Source organism: Corvus brachyrhynchos, unplaced genomic scaffold, assembly GCF_000691975.1.
Source record: "Corvus brachyrhynchos isolate BGI_N302 unplaced genomic scaffold, ASM69197v1 scaffold59, whole genome shotgun sequence".
In the NCBI taxonomy this organism is placed as follows: Eukaryota; Metazoa; Chordata; class Aves; order Passeriformes; family Corvidae; genus Corvus; species Corvus brachyrhynchos.
This window is the reverse complement of record NW_008246054.1, coordinates 1,611,125-1,630,145: the sequence shown is the minus strand read 5'-3', so window position 1 is coordinate 1,630,145 and position 19,021 is coordinate 1,611,125. Positions and strand designations below refer to the sequence as shown.

Here is a 19,021-nt window from a genome sequence, read left to right as displayed (position 1 = left end):
TTTTGAACTCCTAGTATTTCTTCCTCTTCCTAATGTCCCTGTGGCACCTGTTTAGAGATAAAAGCACTCAGATAAGTGGTTTAATAGGCTGCAGCAACCTTGGTGCATCACTGTAACCAGCCACTGTATGCCTCTGTATGTCCCAGTTTGGTTCTCATACAGGTTTTCCCTGTGTTTGAATGGCAGTGGCTGCACTCCATCCATGACAATTGTATGGAGCTGTGTTCAATGCAGTGTTCTGTTTCATTTGTGTTTGTAGCTGGAGACCGGTACAAGTAAAGTCTTGATTCTTCTTCTAGGCCTACTCTGTGTATGATGAAGAGATTGGCTACTGCCAAGGCCAGTCCTTTCTTGCTGCTGTGCTGCTGTTACATGTAAGTGGTGGGTTTACCCTCAGTTGTTTTAGGTTTAAGAATAAGTATTGCTGCACATGTCTAGAGCAGCATGTCTTCTGAGCTAATAGGGCCACAGGGCACACATCCACTTATATGTTGGTCAGTAATAAAGTGATTTTAGACAGGGAAGAGTACACTGTTTAAAACTTACTGTGGTGTTTGTAAGGACTCAGCGTTCATGCCCCTGTGTTCCTGTTCTAGGACCCCTTCCATTCAGGCTTGTACTCACGAGCAGTAGTAGGCATGGAATTTGTGTATAAGACAACACTGTAAATGTTTTTGTTACAGGGTTTCAAGGTCAGATTTAAGCTTTTTTAAAGATGTTTCTATTGGAATCAGTCAGGAATACAGATGGTGTTTGCCATGTCCTGTGTACACAGAAGAGTATTTAGGACATTGAAGGGATGTCAGTTCATTAGGTCTCAGTGCAGACTGTGCTGCCTGTGGGCTGTTGTCTTGTAGGTCCTTGTGCTTCTTGGTTTGAGAGGTTAGGGAAGGATACAATAATACCTTCATATTTTTAAAAGAAACTGTATTATGCTTTTTTAAACTTAATTGCTGTTGATATAAGTGATCTCATCGGTGTAATATCCTTTAATTGCTGGTGTGTTCAGAAGCTAGAGAGAGATTTATGGTTGTCAGGAGCAAAAGTCTTAGATTCACTGATGCTTGGGAAATACAAGAGCATTAGAAATCTGTATTTATGTATTTATAGACTGTTCCATTTTAAAGTAATGTCTGCTTTTTGTCAGTGTTTCTGTTGCAAGGGTAGTTGGAACTGCAGAGTACGTGAACCCAGTAGTTCTTTGAGGTTTCTTTTCCCCAGCTGCTTTCAGCGATGTTGCTGCCACAGAGGGCTGAGCATGAAGAGTTCTCTGCAGTCTTTGGTGGAAAAGGAAGTCTGGCCTTCAGGGGAGGATTTTCCATACTGTTGTAAAGTCAGGGGAGTATACAGAAGAGATTGTAAACTCCATTCTTGTGAAACAAAAGCCAAGTGATTAATGATAACAACTTTTTAGTTCTTTGTAACTGTAATCTGAAGTATTTCCTAGATGAGCAGTTAATTCTTTATTTCCTCACTGAATCAGATGGAGAAGGGCAACACTTCCTGCTACAAAACCAAATGCTTTTACTGAAACAGATGTGCTTTCTTTTAGCTTTTCATTGTCATGTGTCCCTTGCCTTAGAGAGATTCACTCTCAAGACTGAGCCATGTGTTATTCCAGAGTTCTCTCTTTAACAATACTTGTGGCTTCTGGGAATAATGTATGCATTTTAAAAAAACTAAATTTCAAATAAGTTTCTTTTTATTTGATTCTCTTTGAAGTCAGCCTTTGGAGTGTGGCTGCTAGGGAAAATAAATAATAAAAACAAATCTTGCAGAAAAGGAAATTAAGTTTCTGCGAGTCCTTCACTACTAGTTTGGAATGTTTCAGCAAAGTTTTCTGTTTTAATAAACTCCATCTGCAGATTAATAATAGAATACTTGAGATGGATGTTCTGTCCTTTATAGGAACCAGCAATTGACCTAAAGTCAGACTCCTCAACAGAAATATAAAAACTGAATTTTAAGGGCAGGGAAAAATGTCAAAACACTGATGAGCTTTGAGTGTTTCTTCAGTTTTTGGCAGGAAAGGGATACTGAAATTTCCCAAACCAGTGCTGAGTTGTGAGATGTGGAACTTCTGTTAGCAGTTACTGGTTTCTCTTACTCATGTAATCTAATAAATAAACATCAAATGTAATAATGTCATTGAAAAAGGTAAATAGATTGTTAAGAATAAGGGAAAGATCCTGTTTAACATCCTCTAGTAATGCTTCTTCTGCCTTATTTACATAGGTGACAAAGGGTTAGGCTGGCCAAAATCTGTAAGATTCAGGTTCTGATGAGTTTTGGAATAAAGACATTGGAGAAACTGCTTTGGTCTTGATGTCTGGAAGATGTATTTTTAGTTGAATGATTGAGAGGTGGCTTATTCCACTGAAATGCCATTTGCAACACTAAGCCTCATTTTGTGTGTTAGTACTCTTGTTTACATTTAAACTGGGTTAAAAAGTAGTGGCAATTCAGCCTTTCAGTCAGAGGGAGAAGGGAGGTACAGGCAGATTGAGCTGATGTGAAAGGTTTTAATGCTCGGTGCTGAATCCACTTTCCTGTCTCACAGATGCCTGAGGAGCAAGCTTTCAGTGTTCTGGTCAAAATCATGTTTGATTATGGACTCAGGGAACTTTTCAAACAAAACTTTGAAGATTTGCACTGCAAGTTCTATCAGCTGGAGCGCCTCATGCAGGTGGGGGGCTCACACGAGGAGGGTGAACGGACCCGAGCCTGCAGTTCAGCTCTGGCTGTTTCTCGTGGGGGAATGGTGTTTGTAACCTGTGAGTAAGGGTGGAGAGCGAGCACCATCCCAGGGGTTCTAGCAGAGGTCTCGGGAGCAGTGTGGTGCTGCTGGCAGGGCCTGGGAAGGCAGATGTGCCTGACAGCTGCAGTGGCTCTGCTGTGGCTCTGGTGTCAGCACAGCCACTGCCAGGTCCTGCTGAGGCAAACTCCAGGTCCTGCTGGGCATCCACCCTGGGACAAGCCTTTGGCATCCTTGGGAGGCCCCCAGGCCCGTTCCTGTCAGGCCTGGTGGATGCAGGACGTGCACCGATGGTCACTCTACCCAACTTCCTTCTGTAATTTGGGGGTTCAGCTACAGTTCCAAAATAGCCCAAATTGACTCTCAGTGCTTCTGTGTGTTTTACTCTTAGGAATACATTCCTGATCTGTATAACCACTTTCTGGACATCAGCCTTGAAGCACACATGTATGCTTCCCAGTGGTTCCTGACCCTGTTCACTGCAAAATTCCCTCTCTACATGGTCTTCCATATTATTGACTTACTCCTATGTGAGGTATGTGTTCTAACTGGAGACTCACGCAGCTTCCAGCTTTTGACAGTTTGTCACTATCTTGGTTCATGTCCTTGTTACTATCTGTTCTCTCAGAGCAAAGCGTGTGATATTTTTATGTAGAAGTGTTACATTTCTGCAATGACAAAGATTCTCAGCATTTTAAAGAAACAAATTAGGAATCAATAGCTATAGAAAAGATTATAATCTCCTATTTCCTATGGCACTGGTGAATCTATGTGAGAAGACTCCATAAAGTGGGATGAGAGCTGATTGACAAATATGTGGGTTCCTCTGTTCTTAAGTCACATTATACACAACGATAACCTTTTTTTTCCCTATAATATTATTGCATGGAGGCCATGGTGTATAAAATGGCCCAGATAACTTTCATGGTGGTAATCAACAATCTTGGAGCTCTTTGTCCTGGAAAAGTTGAGGTCTCTCTATATTTCACAGCTTATATTTAGAGAGCAAAATTCTTTATGTTGAGACGTTGTCTGTAATCATGTTTAGAACACTGTATGTGGTGCTATGTGGGTAAGCAGTGTAATTACAGTCAGCACTTATTACCATCAGTGAACAAATCCCATTTTGTACTGAAGCATCCTTGAGTTATTTAATGATTTGCTGGGTAACTTTATGCATCCATTCTTCTTGGATCTGCACTTGTTCCTATGAAGTGGCCAATTTCCTGCCTTTCCTTGACTGAAGGGTTTCAGCATTCACAAACCTCCTGGTCAATGTTTTTGCCCTTTCCCTGTGTCTGCTGCTTGCTTTGTCTGTGTGCCAGTGGAATAGAAGGCAGCAGATGGCATGGAGAAAATCAGTTCTGTTTGTTTAGAAACACATTTTCAATTCATAAATAGTAAATGTGCTCACAGGGAAGTTTTAAGGGGTTTTTCATCATTTTAAAGTAATAGTGGAAGAATAAGTTGGTGGGAAGAAGAAAGGCAGGATCTTGAAATAAGATGAGCAATGTGTCATGATTATGAGTGGGACCCCTGAAGAAGGTGTGAGCTACTCCTGACTGCAGAACTGTTTGTATTTAATTGGACAATATAAATAGAACACTTCTAAGGAGTAGAGGCAAAATAGATGTCGTGGGACTCTGTCCTAAAGTGAGTCACTTTCTTTTCATTACATGAATTATCCCAGTTTGTGAAGACCAGAATTTAATATAATGGTGTATATATTCCTGCATTTGAATCAGTGTTTTTAGAAGTTGCTGTATGAAAACTAAATTATCTTGAGCTGACCAACTACTCATTAAGAAATAAAATAAAGTGCACAGCATAATTTCAGAGTTTCAGACTGCTAAGGAGGCAGTAAAACTGGTGTTGATTGTTTTGCTCTCTACAATGACTCTCCAGTAAAGATATTTTGCCAGTTGTTTGCAAAGTCTTTCTTTGTGCTTTTGATTTATATTTGTTATTTTTTTCACAGAAACTAGACAAACAACAAAACTCACCAAACAAATTCATGTCCCAGCTTGTAAATACTGAGAAATTAATTTATTTTGTCATTATATTTTCTTTCCAGGGAATAAGTGTTATCTTCAATGTTGCACTGGGATTGTTAAAAGTGAGTATACACCGTTACACTGTGGTTTAAGCATCTTCATGCACCGTGTGAAAATTAACATGCCTTTTACAAAAATACGTTGGTTTTCTTGAGATGCTAACAACTGCCTGTGGTACCTGTGCTGTAATGTGGCATGTCCTGTGCAGCACAGTGCTTTTTTTGGGGGGTGGAACAGAAGGTTGCAGAAACAGAAACACTCTTTGCAGAAGGTTAAGAAGCAGTGATGTTACTGGAGCTTTCCAAAGCTGTTGTTGCTTTATTGTCTCTGGGATTTCAATAACTGTACAAAATTGGCTTTTTCTGGTGTTTCTTTCCTTGTCTCCAGACTACCAAGGATGATTTGTTGCTGACTGACTTTGAAGGGGCTTTAAAGTTCTTCCGTGTGCAGCTGCCCAAGCGGTACCGCTCTGAGGAGAACGCCAAGAAGCTGATGGAGCTGGCCTGCAACATGAAGGTGAGCTGGGATGGGCTGCTGCAGGCTCAGCCTGGGAGCAGCTCCTGGCTCCAGCTGCAGGCTCAGCCTGGGAAAAGCTCCTGGCTCCAGCTGCAGCCGGCAACCCCTTATCCAAGGGCAAGTGCAGGTTAATTGGCTATGATCATGGAGATTAATTCTGAGTCAAATGCACTGACATTTTTCAAAGTGTCCTTAAATTCCTTTGAGGAATCCTTTGTAGTGTCAGTGTGGAAGTACACAACTTCCCTGGTGTGTTAACATTCCAGACGTTTTGTGATCCAGGTGTAGTAGCAGTGTGGATACCAGTATTCTGCACAGAGTTCAAGCATATCTTGTGTGCAACTAGTGTAGAAATTACAGAATTATCAAGGATAAAGCTGTTTTATCTCTCTAATCATTTAGCTGGAGCCACAGATTAAATGTTCCACATGCACCTGGTTCACATCATCCTAACTGAGTGCATTTGCCTTTTATGTTTCCAAATAACAACTTATTCCTCTTCCCACTCTGCCAAAATTCCCTGTGTTCCCAGTGCTGTGTGGAGTGCCACAAGCAGTCTCTGAGTGGACATGGCAAGGCTGCCCCTGGCTTCCTGGAGTGCTGGATGTTTTGGGGGCATTAAAGGAGAGGTTGTGGAGGAAGCGCTGCTGGGCTCGGAACAGAACACTTCTGTATCACCTCCTTGGATGGGAGTGCTGCACATAATTGCGTCCCTTGACCTAAAATATAAGTCCTTCGCTGTCAGTAGAAATCTCCAGCTCTGTATTTGGAAGTGTTTCTTTGAGCAGAAAAGGGTCTGATGTCAAAATAAATAATTTATAGGAAGGGAGAAGTAGCCTGGGTAAGGCATTGTGATTAGAACAGCATTCTGCTGGAAAGGAGGTCAGGAAGTCATCAGCTGGAGACAACACCAGATTGTTAAAGTCACTCCTCAGTGTTCCCATCAAGTCATAGAATCACAGAATGGTTTGTGTTGGAAGGGACCTTAAAGCCCATCTTGTTTCACCCCCTGCCAGGGTGGAAGGACAGGGACACCTTCCACTATCCCAGGTTGCTCCAAGCGCCATCCAGCCTGGGATGGGGATGGGGAGTTCACAACCTCTCTCAGAAACACATGTTAGCTGAGCTGCTGCTGCCTCCTGTGCCCCTGAAAAAAGGTGGTGGGACATCAGTGCTCATTTCTGCAAACCCAGAATCCCTGCTGACTTCCCCAGGCCTCCCATGCCCAGAATTTGTGACAATGACAAATCTGCTCAAGATCACCTAAAAAAGGCAAAATTGGCTTAATGCACTTGAAAAATGGAAGATAAAAATGCAGTGGTGTGCCTGCCTTCCTTTCTTCTGGCATGGTGGATGCCTCACTTGTCAAGATCTAACTTTACGTAGCAGGAGGTTTGGGGTGTGAAACCCCAAAATTTGGGCAGTGTTTGAGCAGGGGCAGAGCAGTGAAATAATCTCCTCAAGTTACCGACTCCATTGTCAGTGAAGGGTTAATTCTCTGAGTGGATGTCTGGGGTGCAAGAATAACTCCTGCAGTTGTGGTGTGGTTGGACTGACTCCAGGTAAATGGTTGGCATCTCCAAAGAAATGTTCCCCCGAGAGCAGGGAGGTGTTTCTGATCAGCTCTCACTAGAGGGAGCTTGGCCACCGCTTTCTGCAGCTCCTTCCAAGGAAGGCTGTTAACGATAAAACCAGACTTCAGGGAAACCAAACATGTTTTCCATTCTGCCTGTCATTTATGCATGTAAAATTCAACCTGTTTCTCAGAAAAGAGTTTTTAAAGAGGAAGTCTTAGCTACAGCTTTTACATTTATTTGGTTTACTGAGATAATAATAAATGTTTAGGTGCAACTTTTAATGCTAGAGATTTCATTTAGGTGCATAATGTCTTGCATGTGAAATGCTCACAGTGATCTTGGCGTGGTCTGTGTTGCTAAACCATTGTGACCTGTGACACAGGTGACACCAGGAAAATGCTGGTCAGGATCTATTACAGCTTCCCTCGCGTTCCCTGTCCCTGCAGGACTTGAACACGGGGCACAAAATACTGAATTCAACATCACCTTTCTGTCCCTTCTCACAGAAGGGGAACCTGGGGGCCTGTGAGAGTGGCTTTGCTGGTGCTGTGTGTGTCAGAGCCAAGGACAGAGCACTTGTGCCTCTGAGGTGCTGCTGCTTGCCCAGACACCTTGGCAGCTCAGGGATGGGGCTGTTTTCTGCTGAGCTTGAGTGACACTGGCAGAAATGTCAGCTGAGCCTGCACTTGCCCTTTCAACATTTACAGTCTCATGTAAAGTAAACCAAATACTTCTGTGTGATGATAAATGTTACAGCTGAAAAAGCAGCTGTAGAAGGCTCAGCATCAGGCCAGTCCAAAAATGAACCACGTCTCGCAGGGTTCTGTTCTGCTGAAGCTCTGCAGTGTGTGGAGCACCAGGGAGCTGTGCAGCACCAAGGGGGAGCTCGGGCAGGATGCTCTGGGTGGCTTTTGAAACCTTCCCTGTATTCCACAAAAGGATAAAAGGAAAAGGCTGCTGTCATTATATTGAGTGGAACCGAGTTTTTGACCATCCCTGAGGGTTTGACACTCAGAACTGGCTGAAGCCATGAGCTGTGCTTTGTAGAAGGCAGGAGTTGCCTGAAGCTTGTTCCATAATCCTGTGTGTGTTGTGTTCTTCTATCAATGTTCTGGGCAGGAACTAATGGGCTGCTTTAATTTAGATTAGCCAGAAGAAGCTGAAGAAATATGAAAAAGAGTATCATACCATGAGAGAGCAGCAAGCTCAACAGGAGGACCCTATAGAAAGATTTGAGGTAAGGCTTTACCTTCTCCAGTCTGATTTAACAAACAGGAAGTTGCTACTTGAACTCTTTTTTTTGAGCTGGTTTTGTTTTCTGACCAATTTGGATGCAACAGGGGCATCAGCTCAATGAACGTGAAGGGAATGCCTCTGTATTGGCAACGTTAATCAGGATGGGGTTGTTGTGAGCCCAGCTGTGCAAGAAAATGAATAGGATGAATTTTATTTGGGCTTATAGAACTGTTTCAGTAGAGCCTGTTTAACGTGCTGATTGCACCACAAGCCATGAACAGAAAGGAAATGCCTGACTGATTCTAACTCTGCCTTCCATGATGATAATCCCACCTTTACTCCTCTTCCTAATTTCAAATGATGTATATTGCCCTAAGCATATAATTTTATATATAGTTTATTTATCAAATAAATGTAATACAGGGATAAATTACACATGTAAAGTTATGTATGCATATACATACCACAATAACACACACAGAGAGACATATATACAACAAATTCATGTATTTTAATCAGTTTTATGTAAACCTTCTTTAGTATCCATCTATGTGCTAGGAGTTGTAACAGGAAGGAGAAAATAGAGTATTTTTCCCAGAATTCTCCTCTCTTACCTGTTTGCAGCATGTAAATTCAATTTTGAGCCTAGAAAAGCAGTACTTGTAGGAAACTCCTGGCAAGGTATCAATGGCAGAATGATACCCTACTATTGCAGGCTTCACAAACGTTTCTGTAGCTCAACAACTAATGGCTGAGCAGAGTTATTCATACTTGGTGTCTTCTCAAGGCTAATCCTGTATTTATTTTACCTTTACACTACGGCTGGCTAGTTCTGTTCCAGGGAATTTCATGGAGGTAGAACTGTCTGTGCATACTGGAGATGCACGGTGGGCATTTGTGTGTGAGCACAGGAAGCTCTGTGTGTCAGAGGCAATCCCTGGGCAGCCTTTCCCTGACGGCCACTTTGTGTCCCCGCAGCGCGAGAACCGGCGCCTGCAGGAAGCCAACATGAGACTGGAGCAGGAGAACGACGACCTCGCCCACGAGCTGGTCACCAGCAAGATTGCACTGAGGAAGGACTTGGACAATGTAAGACATGTCCTCATGCTGTGTAGGGCAGACAAGGGATAATTCCTTGTTCCTCCTCTCACTGGAGAGGAGATACATGGAGTACTTCTTTTGTGTGGGACAGGATTCCTTCCTCCACATCCTTATTGCACATGGACAAGTATAGGCCTGTGGCAGAGGTCCATGGGAAAAACAGGAGTGCTGACTGAAATACTCATTACCCTGAAAAGCATTCAGAATAACTGCAGGGAAAGGAGAGCCTGTACTTGAGTAGTTACTTTCTCTTCTCTAAAGAAGTCTAGCAGGAGCTGTGTCAAGTCTTTGAACCATCACAGAGATCATGACATGGATGCTGGACTGTGTTTTCCTGGGATTTTTATGAATACAATTTCATAGCAGACAGGCTTTGCAAAGTGCCTGATAAACTTGAAAGTCTGTCTGGCTCTGCATGGATCAGGTTCTCAGGTACCTCAGGCAACTCTGAAAATGTTGCTGTGGTTTCCATTTGGCTTGTTGGAATGTGCCCGTATGAACTCATCCTGGGATGTTTCCAGATCAGTAGAGCTCTCAGGAGGAAACTTCAGGTTTGCTTTGTGTTACAGGAATTTTTTTTCAGCTTGCTGTCCCACTCCCTTCTTTACATATTCAGTTGTGGGAGATCTTACTAGGATATGCTTTTTCTTTTTTTCCAGGACATGCAGAGACAGAAAGGTACTGGCATTTCTAGCACAGGGGAGGCTAGAACACATTTAGTCTGTCTGCTTGGGGAGATGAGGGGAAGAGTTCAAGTGCTCATGTTTTGCCATTCTTGTTCTGTACCAAGATAAGTGCATTTCTGAAATCTCAAAGGAAAATGACTTCTGAAAGTTGTACAGTGCAGGAGCTGACAGGCTTTAAAATGTTTCACTGGATGTGCCTCAGACAATTTAAGGTTTCCCACGGTCTCCTGGAAACTTGCTGTTGGAAAACTATTCATAGTAAATGTTGATGCCAGTGGGTGAATGTTGCTCTTAATGAGGTTTGGTTTATGACTTTTGGGTTTATTACCTCTCCTGTTCTTAGGTGTTAAAATGTGAATCATAGAAGTATGTTCCAGAAGCAGGTTTTCACCACACATTGGTATGTTCACCTCCTCTTACCTGGGCTTTTTCCCTTCATTAGTGAAGCTTCCAGAAGCTCCACACTGATGATAGCCCAGCAGTGGCACTCAGGGGGTGCACTCCAGCAAAAATTGTCCTGAAGAAGCTTTTTCTATCAGTTTTTAACTGTTGTTTGTGACTGCTTGAGCCTGCATGAGACACGGTGATACTTTTACATTGTTTTTTTAAATGGAGAGCTGGGAGAAGAACAAAATTAAGCAAAATTGATATGCTTCATTTGATATATAATAGTCTTGTATTCAAGGGTGGTAAATGATGTTGGCAGCACTTGGGTTATCCCCTGGAGGAGATAGGTAGGTTTGATCCTACTTTAGGACACGATAAATTCTTCTAATTGGATCCTGAAATGATAAGTTTCATTCTGCCAGCCTGAGGTCTTGAAAGGAAAGTACCAAAGGACACTGTTTAACACACCTTTTCTAATATCTACATGGCATGTCTGAAATCTGCAACCTAAAAGATCAAAACAAAGCATTTGGAAATACAAGAATTTCCTTAATATCCTTTCACTAGACCAGAAAATAGGCTTCATTTTTCTACTGTTGTTGGACTCCTACATCCCAGCGTTCTTTAACTTTAAAACAGCTTAAACCCCATCTATAATGAAAAGATGTTCTGTTTTCCTTTGCCATCTTTTTGAAAGGATCAGCAGGACTTTAAGGGACTAAAATTCACTTTCTGATTTTCTTCCTTTGAAGGGAATTGGTACAGGTAGTTTCTGAAGATTTTATATATCAGTTGAGTTATTGATCTATTTTTATGAAGAATCCATACACCTATTGGGAAGTGCTGTGTTGTGTGTATGAGACAGGAAAAGACGTCTAACTTGGCAGAGTTTTTAGTGGTTTATAAAGAGCTTGAAATTTTTCAACAATATATTTTTATACTTGAAAAACTGCAGTAAAAAGGGATTGTTGGCTTCTGGTGGGACATTTCTTTCCTTTAAGGACGAAGGAGAGAGTGGCCTGATTCTTATGTTTGCTTTGGCAGCTCAATTTTTTCATGTATTTTCTGGGATGGTATCACATCCATTGGGAAGTGTCATAGAGTTCGGGGGGCTTTTTAAACATTCTAGAGGCATTTTGCGTTAATTCTGTTTTCATTGCAAGGGTGAATGTTTGCAAATTAAACTTAGGTCTGAGCTGGTTATTGTCTTTTAGTGATCTTGCACACTTTGAGCTGTTCTGTGCTTTTGGTTGTCTTCAGAATGCATTGGTCACCTTCCAGACTGTATGAGAAAATGAAACTTATTTCTGCTATTGGATTTCTTTGGAGCAATCCCTGCTCCAGTTTTGCTAAAATTAATCACTGAATTCAAGGAGGCATTTTTGGAGGGCTGGAGTGTAGTGGTAATAGTGTGATTAATTTTGATGTGTTGCTGCTTTGCTATTGCAGACGGGAAGTTTTAGAGAAATAATTTTCAGAATAAAGTGGTATTTTTTTAATAACAATGAACCAAACCTTGTAAGACTGGAATAGCTGCACTCTTGGCTCCGTCCTGGTGGAGGCACAGCAGGGAAGCCTCTGCTCAGCCTGCACTCTGTGTTTCAGGCAGAGGAGAAGGCAGATGCCCTCAATAAGGAGCTGCTTATGACCAAACAGAAGCTGATTGATGCAGAAGAAGAAAAGAGGCGCCTGGAGGAAGAATCCGCTCAGGTTGGGGCACTTCTGTCATTCTCACTGTTCTGTACAGTACAGAAATGATAAAAATAAAAAGTGACAAGTGTGGGAAGGGCTTAATGTTCTAAGTCATGTTTGTCTCTCTTCTGTGGTGTAAAGGACGTCAGCAAAGCAGAATTCGGCACTTTCCTGCCAGGTGCTTCATAGGGTGGGGAATTTTTAACTTGAAATCACAAAGTCTCAGCCTGTGCCGGAGATGCTGCACAGAGAGGCAGTGCAGGACTTCAGCTGTCAGCACTTTTTGAATCCTTCCTTCCCTTGGCTAGCCCACTGTTCTGTCAGTGATGGCCAGCAAAGCCCCGTTTTTCCCTGCCTGCATGGAGCTGAGCTGGGCTCTGGGTCCCAGGGTCAAGCTGAGCAGTGAGGTTAAGGAGAAGGAGGAAATACCACCTGGGTATTTTTCAGACTATAACTAAATAAACCCTTTCTTTTCTTTTTTTTTTTTTTTTCCGGCAGCTGAAGGAAATGTGTCGCAGGGAACTAGATAAGGCAGAGTCAGAGATCAGAAAGAACAGCTCTATTATTGGTGACTACAAGCAGGTAAGTACAACTCCATGATGATGTGGTTTGCTATCAAAGTACAAGACTTTCAGGTATTTTAGGAGATTTCTGGAAACCAATGTCATCTGTGCCATGCATTTGAGGACACAGCTGTTCTAAATGGGAAGCCGGTGGCTGGTTTTGCATTTTCTTTGGCCGAGATCCTGAAGTAGTCAGTCCTGTTTGCCCCTGATGTGGGTATGTGTAGATCAGGAGTCACCACAGCCTCAGTCACAGCCAAACCTTGTTCAAATGGGCTCTGGGACATCAAAGGTTCACCTCATGCCAAAAAAGGTTCTCTCCTACCTTCCCTTTGTCAATCAAATGCACCTAAGAAATAAAAAAAAAGGATGCCTTTTTCCTTTCAAGGCTTTGATTTGGCACTCAAGCTCCTGATCACAAGGTATCAAGGGAGCAAATTCATGTGTCTCTTTAGTAGGCCCATAACAGGTCTCAGGGAATTAATTACTACTCTGTCTTGCCTGTTCTTTTCTCCCAAAGGCAACAAAAGGGCCATGCTATTCCTAACCTTTACTGGCTCCTTTAGCAAGGCCAAACTCTGCTAATAACTTATGTTGGAACTGCACCTTTTCCTGTGGGGATAGAAGAATATGTAGAGAATGGGAAAAGGTACAATGAGACAGCTTAATGCAGCATCCCAATTTTTCTAGCTTTCTAAGAGTCCGTAGACTATCCATGTTAATATTGCAACAGCATTTATTTGTGCTTTAGCATTCATTTGGGAAGGAATTTACATTTATGAATGGTCTGGTAACATAATTTTGCTTGTCAGATTTGTTCCCAGCTGAGTGAGCGACTGGAAAAGCAACAAACAGCAAATAAAGCTGAAATTGAGAAAATACGGGTAAGAGAACAGATAGATCCACAGTCTACAATGTTTCAATCTCTAAGCAAAATCATAGCAGCAAACACACAATTTATTTCCTTACTAAAATGGTGGCTGAGAGTCCCTGTAGATAAAAGAGAAGATTATAAGGGGGAGACCTGGGAGAAAAGGTGAGTAACTGTGGGCCCTCTCATGCTATAATGGTTACATGCTAATCTCGATGCTGGGGTTTCTTTGAGGGGTCTTTTTTTTCTGGAAGAGATTCTCTGACTGTCTTTTACCTTAAAGTAACAGGGGGGAGGGATAGAGCCCATTATTGTAGCAAAACAACACAGGGGTGTTTCCAAAGCCGTGAGTCTGGGGATGGCAAGAGTTCCTGCTTGGCTGTGCCTCCCCAAAGGTTCCCATTAGTGGTTCCTCTGGTGTTGGGCTGCTCTTCCAGAGCAGAGGCAGGACAGGCTTTGATCATAGCCCCAGCACTTCGCTCACAGCCAGGTGTTTACTTTAGCAAAAGGTGGATGACTGCGAGCACTGCCGTGAGTTCTTCAATAAGGAAGGCCGTGTGAAGGTTGCCAGCACTGCTAAGGATGGTTCAGACGAGGACACGGATGAGGAGAAGGAAACACTGAAAAATCAGCTGAGGGAAATGGAGCTTGAGCTGGCCCAGACCAAGCTGCAGCTTGTGGAGGCGGAATGTAAAATACAGGTAATGCTCTGGAGGTTTGTTTTGTAGTCTGTGCAGCGTGTCTGCATTCCTAGAAAAATGTGTGTGTGAGTTGTAGAGGGATTGGAACAGATCCTGTTGGTTGAAACTATAACCTGCTATTTCCTGCATGGGTTATTTAACCAAACACTGCGTCTGAAACTTGCTGTATGCAGACGATTTAATTGAAATTGCATGAACTGTATTTAGCAGCCACTACAGCTTCCAGACATCTGCCTGTCTGCAGTGCAGTGCTGGCTGCCTGATCTCCTGCAACTGCTTGGAAGGAGCCCAAGAGTACTGAATCATGCATGTCTTTATCTCACAATCAGTACTAAATGAAGAAGTAACATTGACAAATGTTAGACATGTTTCTTAAAACATGATTGCAAAGCACTCCAGGTACTTGAGGTATTTCTGTAAAATATGACAACACTGTGCTTTTAGCCTAAAACTGATATGTCAGTGCTGCTCGTTCACAGAAGGGTAAAAATTAGTTTGTAGAAAGTCCACTTCCTGTGGGAATAGCTCCTCCTCAGATGGGAGAGAATGAAAGAGTTTGGATATACTGAAGAAAGTGGAATGTTTCACTAAGGGCAATGACACAAGTCTTATTTTGCTTTTCAGAGCTTTTTTTTTTTTTCTTTGTCAGCTTGTTGTACTGCTTTTAATTTATGTAAGATTTGTTTAACTTACAAAGTGGCCAAGAGTTTGTAGATGTTCTGAAGCCTTCTGGGTTTAACTCCTACAACCTTGTGTTGTGAATACATAACAAAATAATGAAATTACTCTTCTGTTTGCAGGATTTGGAGCACCATTTGGGTCTGGCCCTGAATGAAGTACAAGCTGCAAAGAAAACGTGGTTCAACAGAACAATAAGCTCTATAAAAACAGTGACTGGAGTCCAAGGAAAAGAGACTTGTTGAAAAGCAGTTCTGTCAAACACACCTTCTTAACACAACACCTTTTGTTGCCTTCCTTGGCCAGATGTTTAATTCTGTGATGTGAGAGGACCAGAATGTAAATATAATAGAAACACAGCATGTCAGGATTTCAATAGGTCAGTGATAAAGAGGATGGAAACACAAGAGAGGTTTTATTGCTAGACATGGGATGTTCATACTACTGATATTTAACAGGTGATGTAGCTAGATTGAAGCTCTTCAGAGAAACACTCCATTCTGCGTCTGGCTGGAGGCTTTTCACAGACTAGGTACGAGAACTTACCAAACCCTAATTGTTAAGTTTACATATGATAGGTTTTTTTACAGTTATAACCTTTTTTAATATTTTATTTGAAAGGAAAAGTGTCACTAACAAAGTAAAAAAAAAAAAAAAAGAAAAAGAAAAAATGCAACAAAAAAAATACAACTTTATCAAGAACTACATCAGTGCCAGAAAGCAGTCCCCAGAGGTAGGAAATGGAGAGTAGGAGGTGACATGTTTTGCTTTATGAATGGGGATGATTTCAGCATTCCTGTCGAGCAACCCCACTTTGTTCTAGTAGATGCAGCATCCATCTCTCTGTGTTTGGCATTTCTTTCTGTTACTAATCAATTCTATGCAACTCTGGGCTTTTTTGGCATGGACTGCCAAACAAATTCGCCACCGGAGGCTGGGAGACTTGTCAAAGTGCTAGACAAGAATAATCGGAATCGTTGGCAAATTTCTGTTTCACTTGTGTCATATTGTTTGATCCACATATCAACAGCATTCAAATCCCAAATCAGCACCAGGACTGCTGATAAGTACGAGTTATGTGGATGGTCTGACATTCAATGGAGTCTGTCTGGGTTTTGTCAGGTTTCTGTTTTGTTTTTGTTTGTTTGTTTTTACCCGGCTGTAGCAGGCCTTCTGCGGAGCTCAGACAGAGCTCCCAGGTTTTAGTTTTGCACATAAGTATGAATGGGACAAAGAAACAATAAACTGAGATATATATGAGGCAAAAATCACAGCGCGAGTGTAGCTGCGAGCATCTCTAGCTGTCCAACTCGCTTCCCTGGTAGCGTTCTGAGGTGGTGTAGGTCATTTTTCACGCTCAATGCAGTTGCACTAATAGGTGCTAAAAGTGCTTGGAGTTCTCATTCCTTGGATTGTATTGAGTTCTCACCAGAAAGCTGTAGAATGGAGTTTTGCACCTTGTAATTTTTTTAATTTATAATGGTTTGTGTTATGCTGAAGTATCTATTGCATCAGTGGATAAATTTTGTGTGCAGTGTGAGTATAAGCTGGTAACAATAAGAGGCACTGGTTTGTATATAAAGATATTTGGTTTATTTTGTATTTCTACCTTTTTCTTGTTTACTGTACTAATGCTAGCTAATGTACTCTGTAACTACCGGATAGAACATGCTATGTCCAAGCTTTTTTCCTTAACTGCATACATTATCTCTATTGTTTAATACCAAAAAAAAAAAAAAATACTGTAACTCCATCAATATTAGATGCGTGGACATTGTGGTAGCATAGTTGCAGTGTGTATACTTTATGAATTGAAATATAAACTAGTAAAATTGTATAACTATTTTGTTGTTTCATTTCATTTGAAGAGGAAATTATTAAATATTTTGCAATATAAAGCTAATTCTGGTCTTAAAGTAGAAGCAGTAGCATCTGTAGGCTTCTCCAAGACTGAAACCATAGTCATGCTGCAAAGGGCTTTGCTAAAAAAGACTGCATGTTCTGAGTGCTGCCAACACTAGTTTTATATAATAAAATCTAGGGTTTGCTTTGAAAAAAGAAACTGCAAAAATGACCTTGTGCAGCTTGAAACTTGTGACTCAGTATTTCTCAAACATGTCCAATTTAGAACTTTTTTTTTTCCGTGGCCCTCCAAATTCTGCTTGAATCTGCAAAATAAATGTAGGCTATCTCTGCTTATCACCATCAGTAACAAATTCTGTGGGGTCAAGTGTGGTTCATGTCATCTTCAGCAGGGTTTTGTAGCCGTGGCTGAGCACGGGCTCAGCCGTGCGACTGCAGGGCTGCACTAATTGGGTTGTGGGGCAGCTCTGCTCCCCAGCCCTGTGTTCTGCAGAGATAGCCAGGAGTACAAATGGATTCTTGTCACCAAAACAACCAAAGGTGACTCAGGAAGCAGCCCTGCTCTAGGAGGCTGCTGGGATGTCACTTTTCCAGCCATATTTTGCTTTAAAAGAATTGTATTATGTGGTTGTGTGTGGTCTCCACTTCTTTGTCTTTGCAGAGGTGGCTCCCTTGGTAAGGCAGCTCTGCAGTTTCTCAGTAATTGCAACCTTTAGAGAAAGTTTAAAGGTAAGTAGGGGAGAGGTGGAAGCAACCCAAGCCCAGAACACTTCATCCACTTGTCTTCCTCAAAGGGACTGGGAAATGGTATAATAGTGTACTTTCCTCCAAAAATGAGGTACTTAAAGGAAGAGGAAAAGCTGCTTTATTGTTCAGATTTCTTCAGCTCTCTAAATAAACATTACCTTCAAATTGCTTGCAGCATATACTCCCCTCTTAGGATGGATGCAGAACATGCATAATTGTTTCACAGCATTTCATCTGAAACACTTTATAGTCAGTTTCCAGTCATGGATTATTTTAGATGCCTACCTGAAGGTTTTTGATCCCTGGAAATAAATATTACCAATGTATTTCATGTCCAACTCCATCTAAAATATCCACAGCTAATTAAGAAAAATGGATTCAGTGCTGAGATGTGCATCTTTTGAACCACAATTACATGTGAAAGACAAGGAAGCAGGTCAGTTTTAAGATGAGGAAATTAAATTTGCAGATGTTCAAAACTATGAATAAGGAAGGTAGAAAACCACATTGAGTCAAAGCTGCTTTAAGCACGAGTATTTTACAGCCGTGTAAGAGAAAAGGAATGAGTGTGTTTGGTAGCATTTGGGGCATTAATGAGATGGTTATTTTCTGGTAGTCAATCACCTTTCTGTTCACATGTGCCTCAGCTGGGTTTGAGTACTGAACTCCAGCTCAGTGCCAGTCTGCTGATGCTGGGATTAATCTCCTGTGCCCCAGGCTCCAAATGCTTTGCGTGTTTGTGCTGTATCATTAAGTTCCGATGGTCTCAGTGTGGGAGCTCAAGTGTCACAATCTCATTTGTGTTGCAGAACTTCTTGGCAGCTCAGGGTCCGCAGCTGGAAGTGGATATTCAGGATCTATCAGAAAGTTTTACCTTTAAGCATTGCTGGTAAGCCGTCTTGAAATTTATATAACTACCTCCCTGACTTTTTTTAGCTGCCCTTCTTATCTGTGGCAGTGATATAAAGTTCCTGTTATCAAGAGGAGGATTTCACTCCATCTGTTCAACAGCTTGGCTCACATTCATCCAGCCTAACTTTAGACACTTCGGAGGTGCCTAACATAAGAGTTTAATCCAGGGAGGTTTTCCAGCCCTCGGCAGGCGCGGGGGCAGCACTGCAGGCGGGCAGCTCACCCAGCCTCGTGCCCAGAGGCCTGATGGATCAGGGAAGCTCCTGTGAACCCACGAACTCAACTGAGAGTCCTTCCTAAATAAAAAAAATATACTGAAAATGAGCCATCACTGGACACTCAGGGGGTTGCTTTCGATTTTTCCTCCTTTTTCCATGACTGTATTGTGCAGTATTTTTCCTTCTGTATTGCCAAAGACTATCAAGGTCTCTTCATACAGATTTTGCTAGAATTTACCACTGCACATCCTAATGCATTTGAGCAACACAGGCTTGGTTTTGCTGCGTTTTCTGCATACTAACGAACACGACAGCGTACTCCGGGACTGAGGGCTTTCCCTCGGGGTAATCTGGCCACAGGCACGGTAGGGAACTCGAACTGTGAGGCGAGCAGGAGGGCTCTGCTCGGGAGCCATTTTTGTTGGGTTTAACATTGAAGTCAAGTGTTTCCTCATGGTGGGCTA

At 42.1% G+C, this 19,021-nt stretch overlaps 1 protein-coding gene across 1 annotated transcript in view; it reads left to right on the top strand.

The window, feature by feature from the left end:
* RABGAP1 (RAB GTPase activating protein 1) overlaps positions 1-16,663 on the top strand; it is a 56,354-nt gene extending 39,691 nt beyond the window's left edge. Inside the window, exons 14-25 of the mRNA XM_008642145.2 lie at positions 300-374; positions 2,561-2,686; positions 3,147-3,290; positions 4,830-4,871; positions 5,197-5,325; positions 8,047-8,139; positions 9,117-9,227; positions 11,918-12,022; positions 12,503-12,586; positions 13,380-13,451; positions 13,942-14,139; positions 14,940-16,663. Of these exons, the coding sequence (XP_008640367.1) occupies positions 300-374; positions 2,561-2,686; positions 3,147-3,290; positions 4,830-4,871; positions 5,197-5,325; positions 8,047-8,139; positions 9,117-9,227; positions 11,918-12,022; positions 12,503-12,586; positions 13,380-13,451; positions 13,942-14,139; positions 14,940-15,062 (1,302 nt within the window). The 3' untranslated portion in view covers positions 15,063-16,663. The remainder of the gene's footprint in view (positions 1-299; positions 375-2,560; positions 2,687-3,146; positions 3,291-4,829; positions 4,872-5,196; positions 5,326-8,046; positions 8,140-9,116; positions 9,228-11,917; positions 12,023-12,502; positions 12,587-13,379; positions 13,452-13,941; positions 14,140-14,939) is intronic.
* The last annotated feature ends 2,358 nt before the right edge of the window (positions 16,664-19,021 follow it).